We start from the raw sequence: 16,908 nt of genomic DNA, 5'->3' as shown, positions 1-16,908 counted from the left end.
AGCTAACAATTTAATCGACGCTCTAACTAATGATTAGCATAATTGAAGAGGAAATCTGACTTTAATTTCTGGTCCCACAATTTGGACTTCATCATTATTTCTGAACTAAAACTGATATTTTTCAGTTTATTTTTCAGAAGGTGATTTATTCAGACTATAAATTACAAAATAAAGTAAAATGTATTTATTTTGCAATCAAACAAAATAACATCCATTTCCAAATCACTAAATGTTCAATAAGAAATAAAAAGTATAGAAATATAAATAATTCTTCCTCCTCTTTTGGCTTTTCCCTTCATGGGTCGCCACAGCGAATCAACTTGCTCTATATAACCCTATTCTCTGTATCCTCTTCTCTCACACCAACTTCCTTCATATCCTCTCTCACCACGTCCCTAAATCTTTCTATCAAACTCCTCTCTCAAGAATACTCCTACTCCATTCCTCTTCTTGTCAGTACCATGATAGTACAACTTAAAGCCTGCTCCTAAGCTTCTAGCCTTACTACCTTTCCACCTGGTCTCCTGGACACACAGTATATGCACCTTCCTTCTCTGCATCATGATGACCAACTCTCTACCTGTTGCTGTCGGTCCCGATATTCAAAGTCCCTACTCTCAGTCTCCGGCTCTTTCCTTTCCTCTTCTCTCTCTGCTTTTGAACATGCCTTCCCCCTCTCCTTCTTTGACCTACAACAGCCCAATTTCCACTGGTACCCTGTAGGTCATTGGTACCAATGGCGGTCGTTGTTAACCTTGTCCTCGACTGAGGACATGTTCGCATGTTTGGTTTTGGCAAAAGTTTTATGCCGGATGCCCTTCCTGACGCAACCCTCTGCATTTATGCGGGCTTGGTACCCGCTCAGGGAAACACTGCTCCTTGCCCCCCGAGGCTGGCTCGGGGAGACACCGGCCAGTGCCGCCCTGAGGCTGCATTATAAAAATATAAATAATGTTCTCTTCTTTCTGAACGGAAAACAGCTTGTAAATGAATCTTTGTAATGGTTTCTGCATACAGTAGGTTTGGTTCACATTCTTTAAAACTAACTTGGGTTGAGGTGAAAAAAAAAACCCAGAACATAGATAGAAAGCAAGACTGATAGAGACAGGCACAAATCCATATGGGTGTAGCAATGGTGGTAACAACTGGGGTGATTCAATAGTAACTTTAATATCTGTGCTATAAACAGCACCGTTGGGGCTGCAGCAGTAGATCAAGCCATGTCACAAGCAAACTTGTGAAATGAGAGAGCCCGAGGACTCAGATTGACAGTGACATATTCTCTTTTCCATCACACAGTGATGATTCGTAAACAGACAGAGGTGGATTATGGGATATCCCGCTGCGGCTTAAGTTTATGGCTAGCCCGAACCAACTGTAATTAGTTTTAACGACCGTGGGAAAAAAAAAAGTCTGTCATAATTCTTAGAACATAGAACATTTGAAATGGAGATGTATGATATAATTATGACCCCATTAATGGCCATAGGTCACTATTTTCTCTGTTGATGGACGAATTTCAATTCAAGTTAAGCCCCGCCCCTCCACTGACGTCATAACACAAACAAACGCCTCACGTTTGTCAGAGGAAACCGGAAGTGGCAATCTGATCCTTGCTCTCCACAACAAAAATACTCTGTAAGATGTCGGTGTCGCCTGTCGTCTTCCCTCCGACGGGCTGAAAATATGGCGGCGTCCCCTGGACGAACCGGTACCGGAGAACCCGGCACGGAGGCGTAGGTAGAGCCAAGTCTGGCCAAGTCCCGCTCTGTCCTCTTTAAACTGTTTGGTGTTAGCTTAGCACTGCTAGCATGGCGTCCTCGGCAGGACTGCCCCCGCTCGGCCCGGACCGCGCCGCCTTCTCCTCCGGTGCTCTTCATGGGGGGAGGCCGCCCCTCCGTCCGCCGCACGCCGCCGGCGTGATGGTGGAGTCGGTTGACGACGCGGAGGGTCTGTCGGTGGCGGTGGAGCGGTGTCCGCTGTGCAGCTCGTCCCGCCGCAGGCTGACCTGCGCTCGTTGCGTCCAGGCCGGGGACTTTGTCTACTTCGACGGCAGGAATACTGAGAGGTAACAGTGACCCCCCGGGCGCTTGTCACGCAGCTTGCGCCGAAACTTATAGTCAAAATACAGAATTTGAATTTACCAGACATTGTCGGAAAAGCCTACCAAGATACTGGCCTTGACCGGATATCTTTATCTACACCAAGAGCCTCTGTCGCTTGGCATTAAAAGGACAGTCCCTAGTTGTTATTTTCACATCGGTCAGACGTTTTTAACAAGACGACCGGAAACGGTTCGATCTAAAAACATCAATAAATATTTGTTTATTTAGCGTCAAACTGAAATTATTTTTGTGCGAGAATAAAATAGTTGAACTTGCAGTAAGGGCTTGAACTTAGCAAACTTTTATACATGTGAGGTAAACAGTTTCACTATTTTGGTCTCGATTACGCTTGATGACGCCCTGTCACTAACACAAACACTGAGGCTTGTTGGATTTAGCATCCACTGTGTACACATCTCATAAGCCATTAACAGTGGTTGTCATGTTGGCACTGTTGTCTTGCTGGACATTTTAGCTGTTAGCTAAAAAATTCTCTCAAATAAGTTTTGAAAGTGTCATGGAAGTTGGCTGTGTTTTCTGGAAAATCCACTGACATGGAAGTTTGACACAAGTTATATTGTTCAGTTTCATTCTGAAAGGGATTTTGCATTTTAACAAAAAAGTTAGGATTAAATAGTATCAGGTGATCAATTTGTGTGGTTTAAGTATCGATTTCCTGTTTTCAGAAAAGTAGAAAAGATGGAGAGGCTGAAGAAGCTGGAGGAAGAGAAGGAGCAACTGCAACAGAGGTGATGAAGATGATGACGGTGACGATTGAGTTGGTCTTACTTGGTCACTGACGGACATGTTGTCCCCTCAGGGTCATCCAGCTCATGGACAGGAAGCTGCAGGCTGACGAGATGGTAAGTTGGATCCCTGACCCCCATCCATCCATCCATTCACCCATCTTCCCCCCACTTATCAGGTCGTGGGGACAGCAGCCGAAGCAGCCAGAGTCAGACTTCCCCCTCCATGTCAACTTGGTCCAGCCTCTCAGAGAATTGGAGAAGGTGTTTCCAGGCCAGCTAAGAGACATTATCCCTCTAGTATGTCCAGGGTCTTCCCCAGGTCCCCCTCCTAGTGGGACATGTCCAGAACACTTCACTGGGGAGGTGTCCAAAAGGCTTCCTGACCAGATTCCCCCGAGCTACTCACCCCCTTTCTAAGGGAAAGCCTGGACACCTGACAGAGGAAACTAATTTCAGACACTTGTATCCATGATCTTGTTCTTTTGACCCCTACCCTTGGGCCAACTGGTAAATCAAGAGCTTTGGCTCAGCTCCTTCTTCACCATGACCTCCTACATTTTTCCCTCACTCATGAACAGGACCCTGAGATACTTGAACTCCTCCACAGAGGACTGCCAGATGGTCCCAACAAACCCTTACAATACGTTTGGGTCTGCAAGGTCTGACTGGCATTCTCCTCCACAGTTGGAGCCAACTCACCACCAGATGGTGATCAGTTCTCAGCTCTGCTCCTTTCTTCACCCAAGTGTCCAAAACATGTAGCTGTAAGTCCCATGACACAACCACAAAGTTGATCATGGACTTCAGGCATAGTGCACATGTGCATACCCTTAACATGGAACATGGTGCTGAATATGGACAGTCTGTGATGAGCATAGAAGTCCAATAACAAAAGACCACTTAGATTAGCTTGGGGGGGGGAGAACGCCCCCCCCCCAATCGAACCCTTCCAGGTCATTGCCCATGTGAGTGTTGAATCTCCCAGTAGGACGGAGGAGTCCCCGGTAGGTGTGCTCTCTAGCAGTCTCCTGGGATTCCAAAAAGAGCTGGTACTCTGAACTGCTGTTTGCTGCATTGACACTAACAAGTGTGAGAATCAGTTTTTGTAACCCAAGCAGAGGGAGGCTATCTTCTTATCCACTGGGTGCAATAGCATAAGTATGTCCACACCTGCTAGGTGCCTTTCATAGGGGTCCAGCCCCTCTTGAGGAGACTTGTTCGGAGCCCGAGCTGTGCACCGAGGGGAGTCCTGCTATATCTATCCGGGATCTCTCAGCCATGCACACCAGCATGGTGTGGCACCGTGTTGATCTGCTGCGATGTTTTATGATTTTTTTTATGAACTGAAGCCAACTAAAACTCAATACAAACCAAATTCAACCAGACTATTACAAGTTGTTTGAACGTCTCAAGATTTGACATAAGTATTAAAAGTGATGTATTTTCAATCCTTTTTTACTGTTATAAAGTGTGAGGCTGCAATTGACAGGAACTGTATCCTGTCTCCCCTAGAAATGGAAGATCATGTCATGCAGGATGAAGATCGAGCAACTGAAGGAGGCCGTTGTCTGGGGCAACAAGGAAGTGAAGAGCGGTAAGTTGCCTGAAACCTTCATGACCTTTTTCTTTTCAGATTTAGCATAATGTCTACCCCTTCCCCACAGACAAGGAGCTGCTGCAGCGTTCGCAGGAGGACAGCCAGCATCTTCAGCGTCGCGCAGGCCGGCATCAGGTGAAGCAGGATAAGATCGAGCGCCACAACCGTCGGCTCGGCGAGCTGATGGAGCGACGCAGCCACGAGCTGCAGGAGCGGTTGGCGCACCTGGCGACACTGCGGCGGGAGCACATCAAGGAGCTGACGGCTCATATCTTCCCGACGCAGGAGGAGAAGCTGGGGAGGTGAGACGCAGCCACCGCCCTCAAAATGAGCCCAGGCTGCAGCTTTTCACTGTTACAATGGTTTTCCTGCAGAGACCCTGCCGACGTGGCGGCAGAATGCGACCCAGCACTGACCTCTAGCACGGTGAGCGAGCTGGCTGAGGCCCGCAGGACCACCTACCTGTCAGGGCGCTGGATCTGGGACGATCAGAATGGAGAGACCAGCATCAGCATCACGGGGCCGCCTGTCACCCTGCCCAGTAACGGAGACTGCTCTGCCTACTACAGCGGAGCGGAGAGCACCAATCAGGGGCCAGGTGGGACCGGGGGGGGGGGTCAATGTTATTGATATACTCTTGGGTGTGTATCATAAGTGCTCTTGTAATATACACCCAAGTGACTATGTAAAACCACATGAAACCCAAATTTTCCCCCATATATTATTCCTGAAAGTGACTGCTATAACCTAAACCCAAATAAAATTGATAATATTTCTGTTTAAGAAAAGATGTTTTTAAACATACGAGTGCTCCGATGTCCATCACACAAGCGAAATGAACTGCTCTCTCGTTCTCATTGAGAAGAAAGCCCAATTTGGAACGATCATATCTAGAACAAGTCATATAACATAGTTATAAAATCAGCCCTATTACATGCACATGACTATTAGTGTAGGTGTTACGAGTTGATACGGGTAATTGTGCAACAAAGGACGCCCTGGCACTATTGAAGAAAGTGCCAGGAGGAGAGTTAAGAGGGGGCGTGTCTTCAAGGACCTGCTGGCTTATCAACCTTTGACGGCTACTGAGATCAACCCCTCTGGTTGTCTGCACTGAGCTGGCCCCAGACTCAGAGAGGAAGACTTGAAGAGTTTGTGCGTTACCAATGCCAGTACCGGTCCTCTCAACTTGAAACTTGACCCGTTGAGTGGGAGCGGGCTGACAGGTGGGGCATCTCTCAGTAATCCCTCCGCCTCCTGTGGCTGGAACACCCCAGCAATGTGCGGCAACCCTCCTTTGTGCACGACTCTTATGTTTGACCACACCATCTGTATTTCAACTGCATTGGGATGTTACATTGTTGTTGCCTTTACAACCTTAGGCACACATTCCCACTTATTTTCATTAATTGCTGACCCCAGTGGAAGGACAACTCAATGAAAACGTTTGTCTTGCCTCACCTCTGATAGAAGTCTGTCAATTTCACATTCTGTGAAATTCTTCTACTTTGGAGAAAAGACAAAAAGTATGCTTAAGCATCCTGATTAATGTAAGGTGACGAGTTGGTGTGTATCAAGGAAAGATGTGCAGTAACAAGTGTATGATCGGATTTGTTCTGAAAATATCTGTGCACCTACATTTTACGTACCAGTTTTGGGCGTATGCTATCTTTCTGTATGAAATCTGTGCAGCCTTTGTACACGAGGCCCAGGGAGACCAGTAGGAAAAATTTCACGTAGAATATTTGTCCTGCTGGCCACCATGGTTTTTTTTCTCCGGGGTTATAAATGTGTCATCTTTGACCTCTGATGCTCCTTAGAGCTGGACCACATCAACCCGGCTCATACCATCAGCGCCGCTCTCTGCTACACCACCCAGCTGGTCACTATCCTGTCCCACATCCTGGACGTCAACCTGCCCAAGAAACTCTGCAACAGGTGCTAGGGGTTTAGGGGTCACGTCCTCCACCACGTTCCATGGGTTGCTGGTCTCAGTGCCAACCCTGATGCTGTGTTGGTCCCCACAGTGAGTTCTGTGGAGAAAACCTGAGCCGCTACCGCTTTACCCGAACCCTGAGCAAGCTCAACAGCAACATCCTTCACTTGTGCTTCTCCCAGGTCTGACACACACACACACACACACACACACACACACACACACACACACACACACACACACACACACACACACACACACCTGTGCTAGTCCTAGGTTTCTCTCTCTCTCCCCCTCTCCCCTTCTCTTTCACACACACACACACCTTTTCCTATGTCTGGCATACATGGTCTGTCTCAAACAAACACACATCCACACATGCAAGCCTGTGCTTCTCCTCGGTCTCACACAGACACAAACGCACACACACACACAAGCACACCTGGGCTTTTCCCTGGTCACACACTATGAGGTAAGCATGCTACATAACTTCTGACTGGACAAGACTGTTGTCTTTTTTTTTTTTGTGTGCAGCATGTGGATAGTGAGAAGCTCCACCCCCATCACACCCTCCGCAACGTCATGTTCCTTGTTTCCCCCGACAACCACAACCTGGGCAGGTGAGGGCAGAGCCGGATGACGTATCTGATGTGTCAGAGCCGGAAGTTTTCAAATATCAGAATCGGTATATTCATGTGGATCAATGGATAGAGTAGCTCACGGTGCTCGATCCCAAAAGTAACTCACACACGGCACCCACACGCACAGGACACAGACACACACATGACCTTTGTCGTCTAATTTGAAAAAATATGTCCTCAGTTTAACAAGAATGCAACCCTTTTTACATTTTTTAAATTGGGTCCGTGTGGAGCTGATTTTGCATCAGTTCCTGAACAGAATCGATAATTGGTAATCAAAGTACTTAATCAGGGTGAGATTCTTCTGATGCAGAGGTTGTAGAAGTTATGAGGTCTATGAACGTATGAGCCCTCTGATCCCTGACAGGATGCCTCTGTACTCCCAGTGTGAAAGCCCTTCTGTTCTGTTCTGTTCTGGTCCAGAACCGGCCCGTTTGAGGTGAGCGCCGACCTGGAGGAGTCCATGGAGTTCGTGGAGCCGGAGGAGGCGGGGCCTGCGGAGGAGAGTGGCGACGAGGCCGTGACGGACGAGGAAACGGACCTGGGGATGGATTGGGAGACGGTGCCCAGCCCACGCTTCTGTGACATCCCCTCCCAGGTGAGACACCCAGTCTGTAAACAAGGAGGGACCAAGACAGGTTTTGGAAAGCAAATGAAAAGGTTCAAAAACTGTCGATTCATTTCGATGTCAGGTGATGTTGCTTTGTCTTATCTTTTGTCATGAACAGATATTCTTTAAGATTTTTTTCAAAAAAAATGTATGCTATTTGAATTTCTCTTTTGCATTTCTAAATTCCTTAAATTTCTATGTTATAGAGTTTGCTTGATTTTTATTTATTTTATCTGCTTGATAATCTTATCCCTACTGTTATGGAATGAAATCAGCTGCAGTATTTTGGAAAATAACCCTGCCAAGAAAGCTGACCAGCTGATGTGAACTACTTGTCTGATCTGACTCTTTTTCTCCCCTTGTAGTCCATGGATCTGTCTCAGAGCGCCCTGCAGGTGTCCCAGCCCTCGGCCAACACCGGGGGCATGATCTCCTCCGCTGCCGCCTCCGTCACTTCCTGGTTCAGAGCCTACACTGGCCAGCGCTGACCCAGGGCTGGGTCAGGTCGCATCACAGTCCACCTGGCCTTGACGCTTCACGCCATTATCTTTGGGCTCACAATTGTATCGCTTCACATCCAGACCAGGTTGCACCTGGACCCATTCACACCTGGACCTGTCCAGACCTGGAACTGTTCAGACCCGGACATCTCCACAGCTGGACTAGCTTGGAAACTGGATCCCTTCAGATCTGGACCGATTTACACCCGGTGCAGCAGGGACTTCAGATGTCTCCCGAACAAGTGGACAGGGTCTGGACCCACCATGGGAATGATGTCATACCTTGGAGGTAGAGAATCCCAAAAAAGTGTGAAACGATGATGCTGAGAGGAAACAACTGTTTCAGAACTTATTTCCTGCTTGGTGGGATCTTGTTTGTGAGTCAACTGATTGCCAGTCACCATGGAAACCAGCAGCTCCAGCAGGACAATTGAGACATTCAGGCTGTGACCTTTCACCTATTTGAGCTGAACGTTTGTTTGATTAGAAATAAAATTGTTTTTTCTGCTTTTGGACTCAAAAGTTGAAATGATTTTCTTTCAGAAAAAATGACCACCAGGGGATAACCTTTGACCTCTGACTTTCAAGCCCAAATGTATTAACAAATGAAAATGTCCGTGGCAAACAGCAGTCTGAAGTTAAAAAGGTCAAAGATTTCTAGATTTCTTCATGTTTTATTTTTTAAATTACATGGAAGTCATTAAAGAGGTCAGAGATCACAGCTGGCTCCCCATGAAGCTTTTGGGTTCTTGCTGTGAACTCCGATGATCTCCTGTTTGGTTTCTGTCCAGGTTTTCTGTCTCCTTTCCAACAATCCAAAAAGTCAGTACTTTTGTGAGAGTGAAAGGCTGGTTAATTGACAGCTGACCTGTCAGTTAAACTCATCCTCTACAGCTTAAATGTTAAAGAACCCATTTTTTTTCACATTCCATCTGATGTTTAACCCTTGGATTGGGTTCTCTAATATTTAGAGTAGCTGTTTTCTAGGGTCTGGGGGTCACACACACACGCATGTGGTTGTGCACGTGACAGCTGAGCCTCTGATCACCGTGGCCTTTGAGCCTCAGATTAGCAGATTTACAATGTTTGGTATGTGGATGAAATCCTGTACAAACACAAACTGCTCACCTCCTCTTCATCGGACGGCTGATTTACGATCTCGCAGAAGTTTTCGGTTATCAATGATCTAACAGAAAACCTTCAGTTGTTAAAAAGTCTTAAATATCTGAAGAAAGTATGACAAACACCACCGTTACGAACTTTACCCTGACATTTATCTGAAATGATAAAAAAAAATTAAACCGAACACAAAAGAAAATACACAGACACGTTCAGAAGTTCATAATGTCAGATTTGGAGGAGGTGTGGATAGGAGATGCATGATGGGAAATGTAGGATCTCTGATCCTTTAGGAAGCACATGCGCTGCTTTAAAAGGTTGCGTGCGAGAGACTGTGTATGTGAGGCTTGTATAAGCTGCTCTGCAGCAGCTTTTTGTATCAACATGAAGTCGCTCGGTGTGTTTCTGCTGCTGCTCCTTAGTCCGTTGGTTACTGTCGGTCAAGAGGATGTCGCCGTGGCAGCGAGCGACGTCTACAAATTGATGGCCGATGCCCTCCCAGGGCTGTCGGTTCTGTGGGACGAACTGCGGGGGCTGAAGCATCTGGTCCTGAGCCTGAAAGCGGCGGACGTAGAGCAGCGTCTCGCCCTGCGGGCCACCGAAAGCCAGCTGAGAGACAGAGAGGAAGAGGCGAAGCTTCTTCGACGCCGCTTGGACGGCCTCTCGGAGGTGGACAGCCGGCTGAAGAGGATGGAAGAGCAGAGAGCAGGTGTGTGCCTTCTGACCTGTTGTCCTCTGATGTGACCAGTGTACATTTACTTGTGTGTCACCTGATTCGTGTTTTGTGTGTGTGTTTACGTTGCGCTCAGCTCATCTGGGGACTTTGCAGGGAAGACTAAATGCTAGCGAGAACACTGTGGATCACCTGCAGAAGAAGAACTCAGGTGAGACAATCAGCTCTCTCACGTTGGCTCACCCTAGAAACCCAAGTCTAGTGACTGGTGATGATGTCATCTCAGCCCTGGCAGCGGACCTTTCCTTCTTGCAGACGAGGCTGAGGGTGAGTGAGAGCACGGTGGAGCAGCTGAGAATGAAGAACCAAGGTGATCCTCGTCCATGTGTCGAAGGTGTGTCGACATTATGCTGACCTTGTATGAACGTATATTCACGTTTTGTCAATGTTGTATTGACATTTCCAGTCATGGTGACTCGACTCTGCAGTGCTGAGGTTCTGTTGGAGGACCTGAGGAGACAGAACTCAGGTAAGTCACGTCTTGTTTCTCTGCTACTGCGTCTTTTTTGGAAAGCATCAAGAACCAGCGGAGGAGGTGGTTCTCATCCAAGTCATATGGCTCCTAAGAAGCAGAATGGAGGAAGGCAGCCGTGCAAATGGGGAATTGATTGGCTCAATAATAATAATGATAACATTTCATAACCCTGCGACTCTGGCGACATTTATATCTTAGATTTTCATCCACTGCTGCAGCACACTAGTAAGAGATCTTCAGGTGTGCTGAGGAAGATCCTCAGATGGGAGCTTGTTGGTTGTTCCATGGGAAATGATCCAATTTTTATTGAACTGGTCAAAATGATAATATAGTGACTGCAATTCACCGGCCTTTGTGGTGAGTTCGGCTGCGTACTGTGACCAATTCAGCAGGTGACCGCTCTTTTCCACTCTGCGGCAGGAGTAGCAACCAGAACTGAATGCCGTCATATTTTACTCGGTCATTTGACAGGGGACTTTTGTCACCTAGAGAATGGGCTGCACCCCAAAAAAGGTTAGAGGTCAAGGGTTAAGAGTTAATTTTGGCCCTGGATAAGGATGACCCAAAGTCAGAGAGTATTTTTTCTTCACATCAAGGATCTAAAACAAACCATCCAAGTCATCCGGTTGCTTTGTGAATTGGCCAAGCATATTCAAACAAATGTTTCAAACACTTTTTTCCAGAGTTGAACATCTCATCACAGCTAGAGAGAGAACTGGATGTCCGTCTGGAGAAGATGGAGAGAAACTCTGAAGGTAACCAACCCGGGGGACTCTGAAGAAACACTTTGAGAGCAAAGGTCAAGAACCCAATTTCTGTGTCTGGATTTTCCAGACCGTCTGATGTCGATAGAGTCACGTCAGTTGACGATGGAGAGACAGCTGGACCAGCTTAAGACCACTGTCACCTCCGCATGTGAGCTGCTCTGCTTGTTTTCGTGCTACTTTGTCAACTAGGATGCCAGCATTTTAGCTTGTTAGGATTTTAGGTTGTGGACATGCTCTGTTATTAGTATACTAGCGTGCTAGCAGTGTAGCTGGCAGTCAAGAGCCCTGAAATTAGGTAAAGTCACTTCCTGCTCCGGCTCAAATGGACAATGTGTCTCTACTGAGGGCAGAGTGATGGGAGGACAGCACCGCCTCCAGGAGCATACAGGTCAAACATCTTTAAATGGAACCATATCTTGCCTTCTTATCATTTCAAATGTATTGTTCTTACAGCAGATTATTTGAGATCATTCTCAAACATTTTGAAAACTTCTCGCATATTTTCTGAAGTATTCAGAAGATTTTGTTGCATGAAGTTTTTTTTTTTTTTCCCTGAGAAAACCTTTAGATTGGAGCACAAACTTTGATCTTCAGCTGACTCTTCAAATAATTCTGTTTTGCTTCCTGGCAGCCATGTTGGCGTCCAAAGTGAAAGAGGTGGAAACAAAAAATGCAGGTTTGTGAAATCTTCAATACATCTACAGGCTCAAATTATACAGATGTTCTAGTTTTATTTTGTCTATTTTAACTGCCTGATAAAAAAATCTAGTTCTTATTTTCAAATTAATTGATGACCATAAGAAAATATTATTATTTTAAAAAAGTCCAGACAATTGGGAAATTATTATATCATAAACAAATATAAGAAATTACCTAAAAGTACCGGTAGCAAAAACTACCAAGACGTTTTGATCAAATTTGATTTTTTTATCCTTTCCTTTCTAATGATTCCATCATTGGTGATACCAGAGAAAAAAGTAATTGCAAAATTTATTTTTATTTTTATTGATAAGCACAGTAAGAAAAAAAACACACAAAAGGATTAAACGGTCCAAACCTAAATAGATTTTGAGGTCAGAGGGCACAAGCTCAATCGGCTATCGAGAACATCTGTATTGGTATATAGAATAAGGGGTTTGGTTTTCAGCATTTTCACTATGACATTCAAGTAAAGTCAGCATTAAATGTTTTACAAGACAGAGCGTTGTTTGATTGAAAAGAGCTGAGATCCTACATTTCAGATCTGGTGTTTTCATCTCACCGTTCTGATTTCAGAACAAATGCAGGACTTGATGAAGTTTGAAAAGAAACTGAACACGACGGAGTTTCTCCTAAACACAGGTACTTTCTAAACCCATCTGTAGATCTTACCCTGACGGCGGGTTTTAGCCACCGAACGCACCACATCTGGATAACTTGATGATTTTGACCTGAAATATGTTGGTTGAGTGTGTCAGTTCATGCCGCTCAACTTTCATTCATTCTGCTCAACATTACAACAGGTACTTTTTAACTGTGATCAGCACTGATCTGCACTTTGGGGGTCATTCAGTGTTTGCATAAAATGTGATGTCTGAGCAGCTCTGGAGGTCCGGCTGAGGTCCGCCGAGAAACATCTGGAGCAACTGGAAACTCTGAGTTCAGGTGGATTTCCAGCAGATTCTCTGTTCATGTGCATTATAAGACGAACAGAAAAATCATAGAAAGGGTGAAAGTGTGAAGGATCCAAGCAGCTTCCATGAGGAACTCTTGAACAGTGTAATGGAACTGTCTCCTCTCCAGGGCTAGAGGTCCAACTGGGTGTAAGTGAAGAACATGTGGAACAGCTTAAGAGTGAAAACTCAGGTAACTCTAGAGGCCTCTGACAACTTGAAGATGTTCATATCTGTTGCGAAGTGTGCCGAGGTACTCCATAACTAGATATGGTTCTGGTCTTTCAGTTCATTCTGCTCAACTTTCCTCGATGGAGTCCAGACTGATTGACAGCTTCAACGGCACGACAGGTACATTTATCTTTCTTGTAGTAAACGGTCAGTCCTCATTTACAAATAAGCAATCAGATCGATAACTTACCTCACAGAGCTGGCGGTTCGACTTAGCATCAGTGAGCAACAGCTGGAAGCTCTAAGGACTGAAAACTCTGGTGAGTATGGAAGCCTCAAAACACCAGTGGGTATTGCAAACATTTTGCTGAGGAAATGTAAAGGAGCTGAACAGATTCCACGAGGAACGACATGATCGCTGTTGGTTCTGGTGTTTCAGTTCGTTCTGCTCAACTTTCATTGATGGAGTCCAGACTGGCCGACAGCCTCAACGCTACATCAGGTAAAGTTTGTACTGTGAATAACACATTAATGACTGTTCTGCGGTTTCAAATCGGTCAGTTTGAGGCTGATCAATGTGGGTTCTGGTGTTTCAGCTCATTCTGCTCAACTTTTCTTAATGGAAACCACACTGATTGACAGCCTCAACAACATGACAGGTAAGTTTATTATGAGTCTGCAGATTCGGTCACTTTTACTCCGACTATAATTCCGACCTGCTTTCTTTTCCATTGCTGTTGACCCATACTATTGACCCTTCTTCTTTTTCTTCTTCTCCTCCTTTCAGCTTTTCCCTTCAGGGGTCACCACAATGAATCACCCTTCTCCATCTTACTCTGTTCGCTGTATCCTCATCTCTCACTCCAACTACCTTCATATCCTCTCTCACTACGTCCATGAATCTTCTCTTTGGTCTTCCTTGAGACCTCCTGCCTGGCAGCTCCAATTCTAGCATCCGTCTACCAGTATATTCAATATCCCCGTCCTCTGTACATGACCGAACCATCTCAGTCTGGCTTCTCTGACCTTCTCTCCAAAACATCGAACACATGCCGTTCCTCTGATAGACTCATTCCTGATCCTATCCATCCTGGTCACTCCCAAAGAGAACCTCAGCATCTTCATCTCTGTGACCTCTAGCTGCCATACAGCATTGCTGGTCTCACCACCGTCTTGTACACCTTTCCTTTCATTCTGGCCGATAGTCTCCTATCGCATTGTATCCCTGACACTTTTCTCCACCCATTCCAAGAAGGGGCTCAGAGCTGATCCCTGGTGGACTCCCACCTCCACATTGAACTTCTCTGTCACACCTACAGCACACTTCACCACTGTCAACATTCCATGTCCTGCAACAATCTAATATACTTTGCTCCCACTCAAGACTTCCTCATACAATACCACAGTTCCTTTCCCGGCACCCTATCGTATGCTTTTTCTAGGTCTACAAAGGCACAATGCAACTCCCTTTGACCTTCTCTGTACTTCTCTACCAGCATTCTTAAAGCGAATACTGCATCCATAGTACTCTTTCTAGGCATAAAACCATTTTCTGCAATTTCCTTCGGGATTAATAAAGTTGTTCTTATTCTTATTCTTATACCGCTGCTTAGAAATGCTGACATCTGCTCTCTGTCTAGTTTCCACTACTCTTTCCCATAACTTCATTGTATGGCTCACCAACCTTATTCCTCTAGAGCAGGGATGTCAAAGTCAAATACACAGAGGGCCAAAAAAACAAATTTGTTACAAGCCAAGGGCTGGACTAATTCAGAGTTTAATAAAACCATATCGAACTCACTGAACATAGCCTATTGAACCGGGCCCTAAATGCATAAATGAAATTGCATGCATTATAAACTGAAAATGCAATATCGTGCTGCTCTATGATCATGTCAATTACTGCTTTCAAATAGTAAAATGAGAAAATTAAAACAAATAATCCAATCAGTTGTATTCTTTCTGATGGGTCCTACCTGCAATTAGTTCATTAACTGAAAAATAAATCCATCAACTGAAAAATAAATATAAATAAATAAATACGATAAATTGAAATACAAAAATCTATGGCACACAGACAAAACAATACTTTCCTCAAAGAAAAAACACATGTCTCGTAGAAACAAATCTAAAAATTAAACCGAATTAAAAACTAAAAATACGTTCATGCTCTGTGATGATCACTTGTCTGAGGCTTAGCCTGATACTTGGTGGTGTCTCATCTTTTGTACGAGTTCATCAATGTTCGGGGTCAGGCTCTGAGATGAGGAAATCCTCAGGATTGAGTGAAGGTGCTTATCACTAAGACGGCTCCTGTGCGATGTTTTGTTTAGCTTCAAAAAAGAGAACAGTTGTTCACACAGGTATGTGCTGCCAAACATAGAGAGTGTCTGAGCAGCACCCACTCTCCAATATTTTTCCTTCAGTGTGTCATTGCACCGGAGCTCAATCAACTCCATTTGTGGGTTTGATGGTGCGCTTTCCACGTCAACTGCGAAGGGATTGCCGAGCGGTGCAAACCTGCATTTTTGGGCTTCAAAGCTACCAAATCGGCGTCGGAAGTCGGCAACAAGTATGTTGAGTTTATCGGCGAACTGCGCGCTCGGGAACACAGCGGCAGAGAGCTTCTCTTCCATGGTCTGGCAGCTGGGAAAGTGACTCAAGTTTTCTATCCGCATCTGCAGCCAAACTTTCCCCACATAAAGGACACACAGGTTTACCTTTTACCTCCGTGAACATGTACTCTGCCTCCCACCTGCCTTGAAATCCCCTGTACTCGGCGTCCACCTTTCGTTTAGCCATTTTTTGGGAGGAGGTAGCTGAAATTTGACATCTGCTCAGACCCCTGATGAAGAATGAAACCAAAGCCCGCTAACCACGCTGTCGTGAGTTTGCGGGCCGGTTCTGACAATCATCAATTTCATGCCCGGGGCTAGAGATAATTTGTTCTTGACTTTGACATATGTGCTCTAGAGTTACTGCAATTCTGTACATCAATCAGGTTGCATGAGGAGCTCCTGAATTGCAAAATGGAATTGTTTCCTCTGCAGGGCTGGAGATCCGACTGGGTGTCAGCCAAGAAAATGTGGAACATCTGAAGAGTGAAAGCTCAGGTAACTCTGGAGGCCTGTTAATGTTCAAACCTATGGCTAAAGGAACTATGGAGGACCAGAACAGGGTCCCTGAGGAACTCCATGATCACTGTTGGTTCTGGGGTTTCAGTTCATTCTGCCCAACTTTCCTTAATGGAGTCCAGACTGGCTGACAGCATGAACACGACAACAGGTACATTTTCAATCGGATAAACACTTTCATGACTGATCTGCAGCTTGAGGTCATTCAATGTTTGAATAAACTGTGATGTTTGAGCAGCTTTGGCAGTCCAACTGAGGTCCACTGAGAAACATCTGGAGCAAATGGAGACTCTGAGTTCAGGTGGATCTCAAAAAGATTCTCTGCTCATTTGCATCATAAGAGAAACATAATATTTTAAAGAAAGGGTGACAATGTAGAGGATTCAGGAAACTCCTGAAAAGTATGACTGAACCTTTTCCAGTGCTAGAGGTCCGATTGGGTGTCTGTGAAGAACACGTGGAACATCTGAAGAGTGAAGACTCAGGTAACTCTGGAGGCCTGAGACTATCTTTAGATGTTTAAACCTGTTCCAGAGGAACTGTAGAGGATCGGAACAGGTTCCCTGAGGAACCCCATGATCAGTGTTGATTCTGGTGGTGCTTCTGGTATTTCAGTTCATTCTGCTCAACTTTCCTTGATGGAATCCAAACTGATTGACATCCTCAACAGCACAATGGGTAAATGTATCTTTATTCTCTGGATTCAGTCTTTAGTTGGT

At 45.4% G+C, this 16,908-nt stretch overlaps 2 protein-coding genes across 4 annotated transcripts in view; both read left to right on the top strand.

Moving 5' to 3' along the window:
- The first annotated feature begins 1,587 nt into the window (after positions 1 to 1,587).
- Positions 1,588 to 8,660, top strand: atg14 (autophagy related 14). Its single transcript, XM_086150639.1, has 11 exons — positions 1,588 to 2,068; positions 2,792 to 2,854; positions 2,926 to 2,968; positions 4,367 to 4,448; positions 4,519 to 4,753; positions 4,826 to 5,049; positions 6,272 to 6,389; positions 6,479 to 6,569; positions 6,922 to 7,007; positions 7,452 to 7,626; positions 8,004 to 8,660. The coding sequence occupies exons 1-11, from the start codon at positions 1,812 to 1,814 to the stop codon at positions 8,124 to 8,126; spliced, it is 1,497 nt and encodes a 498-aa protein (XP_086006765.1). The 5' UTR covers positions 1,588 to 1,811; the 3' UTR covers positions 8,127 to 8,660.
- Positions 8,661 to 9,726: 1,066 nt separating this feature from the next.
- LOC147237540 (uncharacterized) overlaps positions 9,727 to 16,908 on the top strand; it is a 15,776-nt gene continuing 8,594 nt past the window's right edge. For 2 of the 3 annotated variants that reach the window (XM_086150600.1, XM_086150590.1), the window contains exons 1-19: positions 9,727 to 9,966; positions 10,067 to 10,141; positions 10,217 to 10,300; positions 10,397 to 10,459; positions 11,149 to 11,220; positions 11,300 to 11,380; positions 11,864 to 11,908; positions 12,508 to 12,573; positions 12,814 to 12,876; positions 13,015 to 13,077; positions 13,173 to 13,235; positions 13,313 to 13,375; positions 13,495 to 13,557; positions 13,652 to 13,714; positions 16,106 to 16,168; positions 16,278 to 16,340; positions 16,428 to 16,490; positions 16,612 to 16,674; positions 16,805 to 16,867. In XM_086150600.1, coding sequence (XP_086006726.1) covers positions 9,741 to 9,966; positions 10,067 to 10,141; positions 10,217 to 10,300; positions 10,397 to 10,459; positions 11,149 to 11,220; positions 11,300 to 11,380; positions 11,864 to 11,908; positions 12,508 to 12,573; positions 12,814 to 12,876; positions 13,015 to 13,077; positions 13,173 to 13,235; positions 13,313 to 13,375; positions 13,495 to 13,557; positions 13,652 to 13,714; positions 16,106 to 16,168; positions 16,278 to 16,340; positions 16,428 to 16,490; positions 16,612 to 16,674; positions 16,805 to 16,867 — 1,405 coding nt within the window. In that variant the 5' untranslated portion in view covers positions 9,727 to 9,740. The remainder of the gene's footprint in view (positions 9,967 to 10,066; positions 10,142 to 10,216; positions 10,301 to 10,396; positions 10,460 to 11,148; positions 11,221 to 11,299; positions 11,381 to 11,863; positions 11,909 to 12,507; positions 12,574 to 12,813; positions 12,877 to 13,014; positions 13,078 to 13,172; positions 13,236 to 13,312; positions 13,376 to 13,494; positions 13,558 to 13,651; positions 13,715 to 16,105; positions 16,169 to 16,277; positions 16,341 to 16,427; positions 16,491 to 16,611; positions 16,675 to 16,804; positions 16,868 to 16,908) is intronic. The other variant, XM_086150610.1, reaches the window with a different exon arrangement.

The sequence above is a fragment of the Fistularia commersonii genome, chromosome 1, assembly GCF_037954325.1.
Source record: "Fistularia commersonii isolate RoL2024-O1a breed Wild chromosome 1, RoL_Fcom_v1.0, whole genome shotgun sequence".
Lineage (NCBI taxonomy): Eukaryota > Metazoa > Chordata > Actinopteri > Syngnathiformes > Fistulariidae > Fistularia > Fistularia commersonii.
This window is presented reverse-complemented; position numbering and strand designations above follow the sequence as displayed.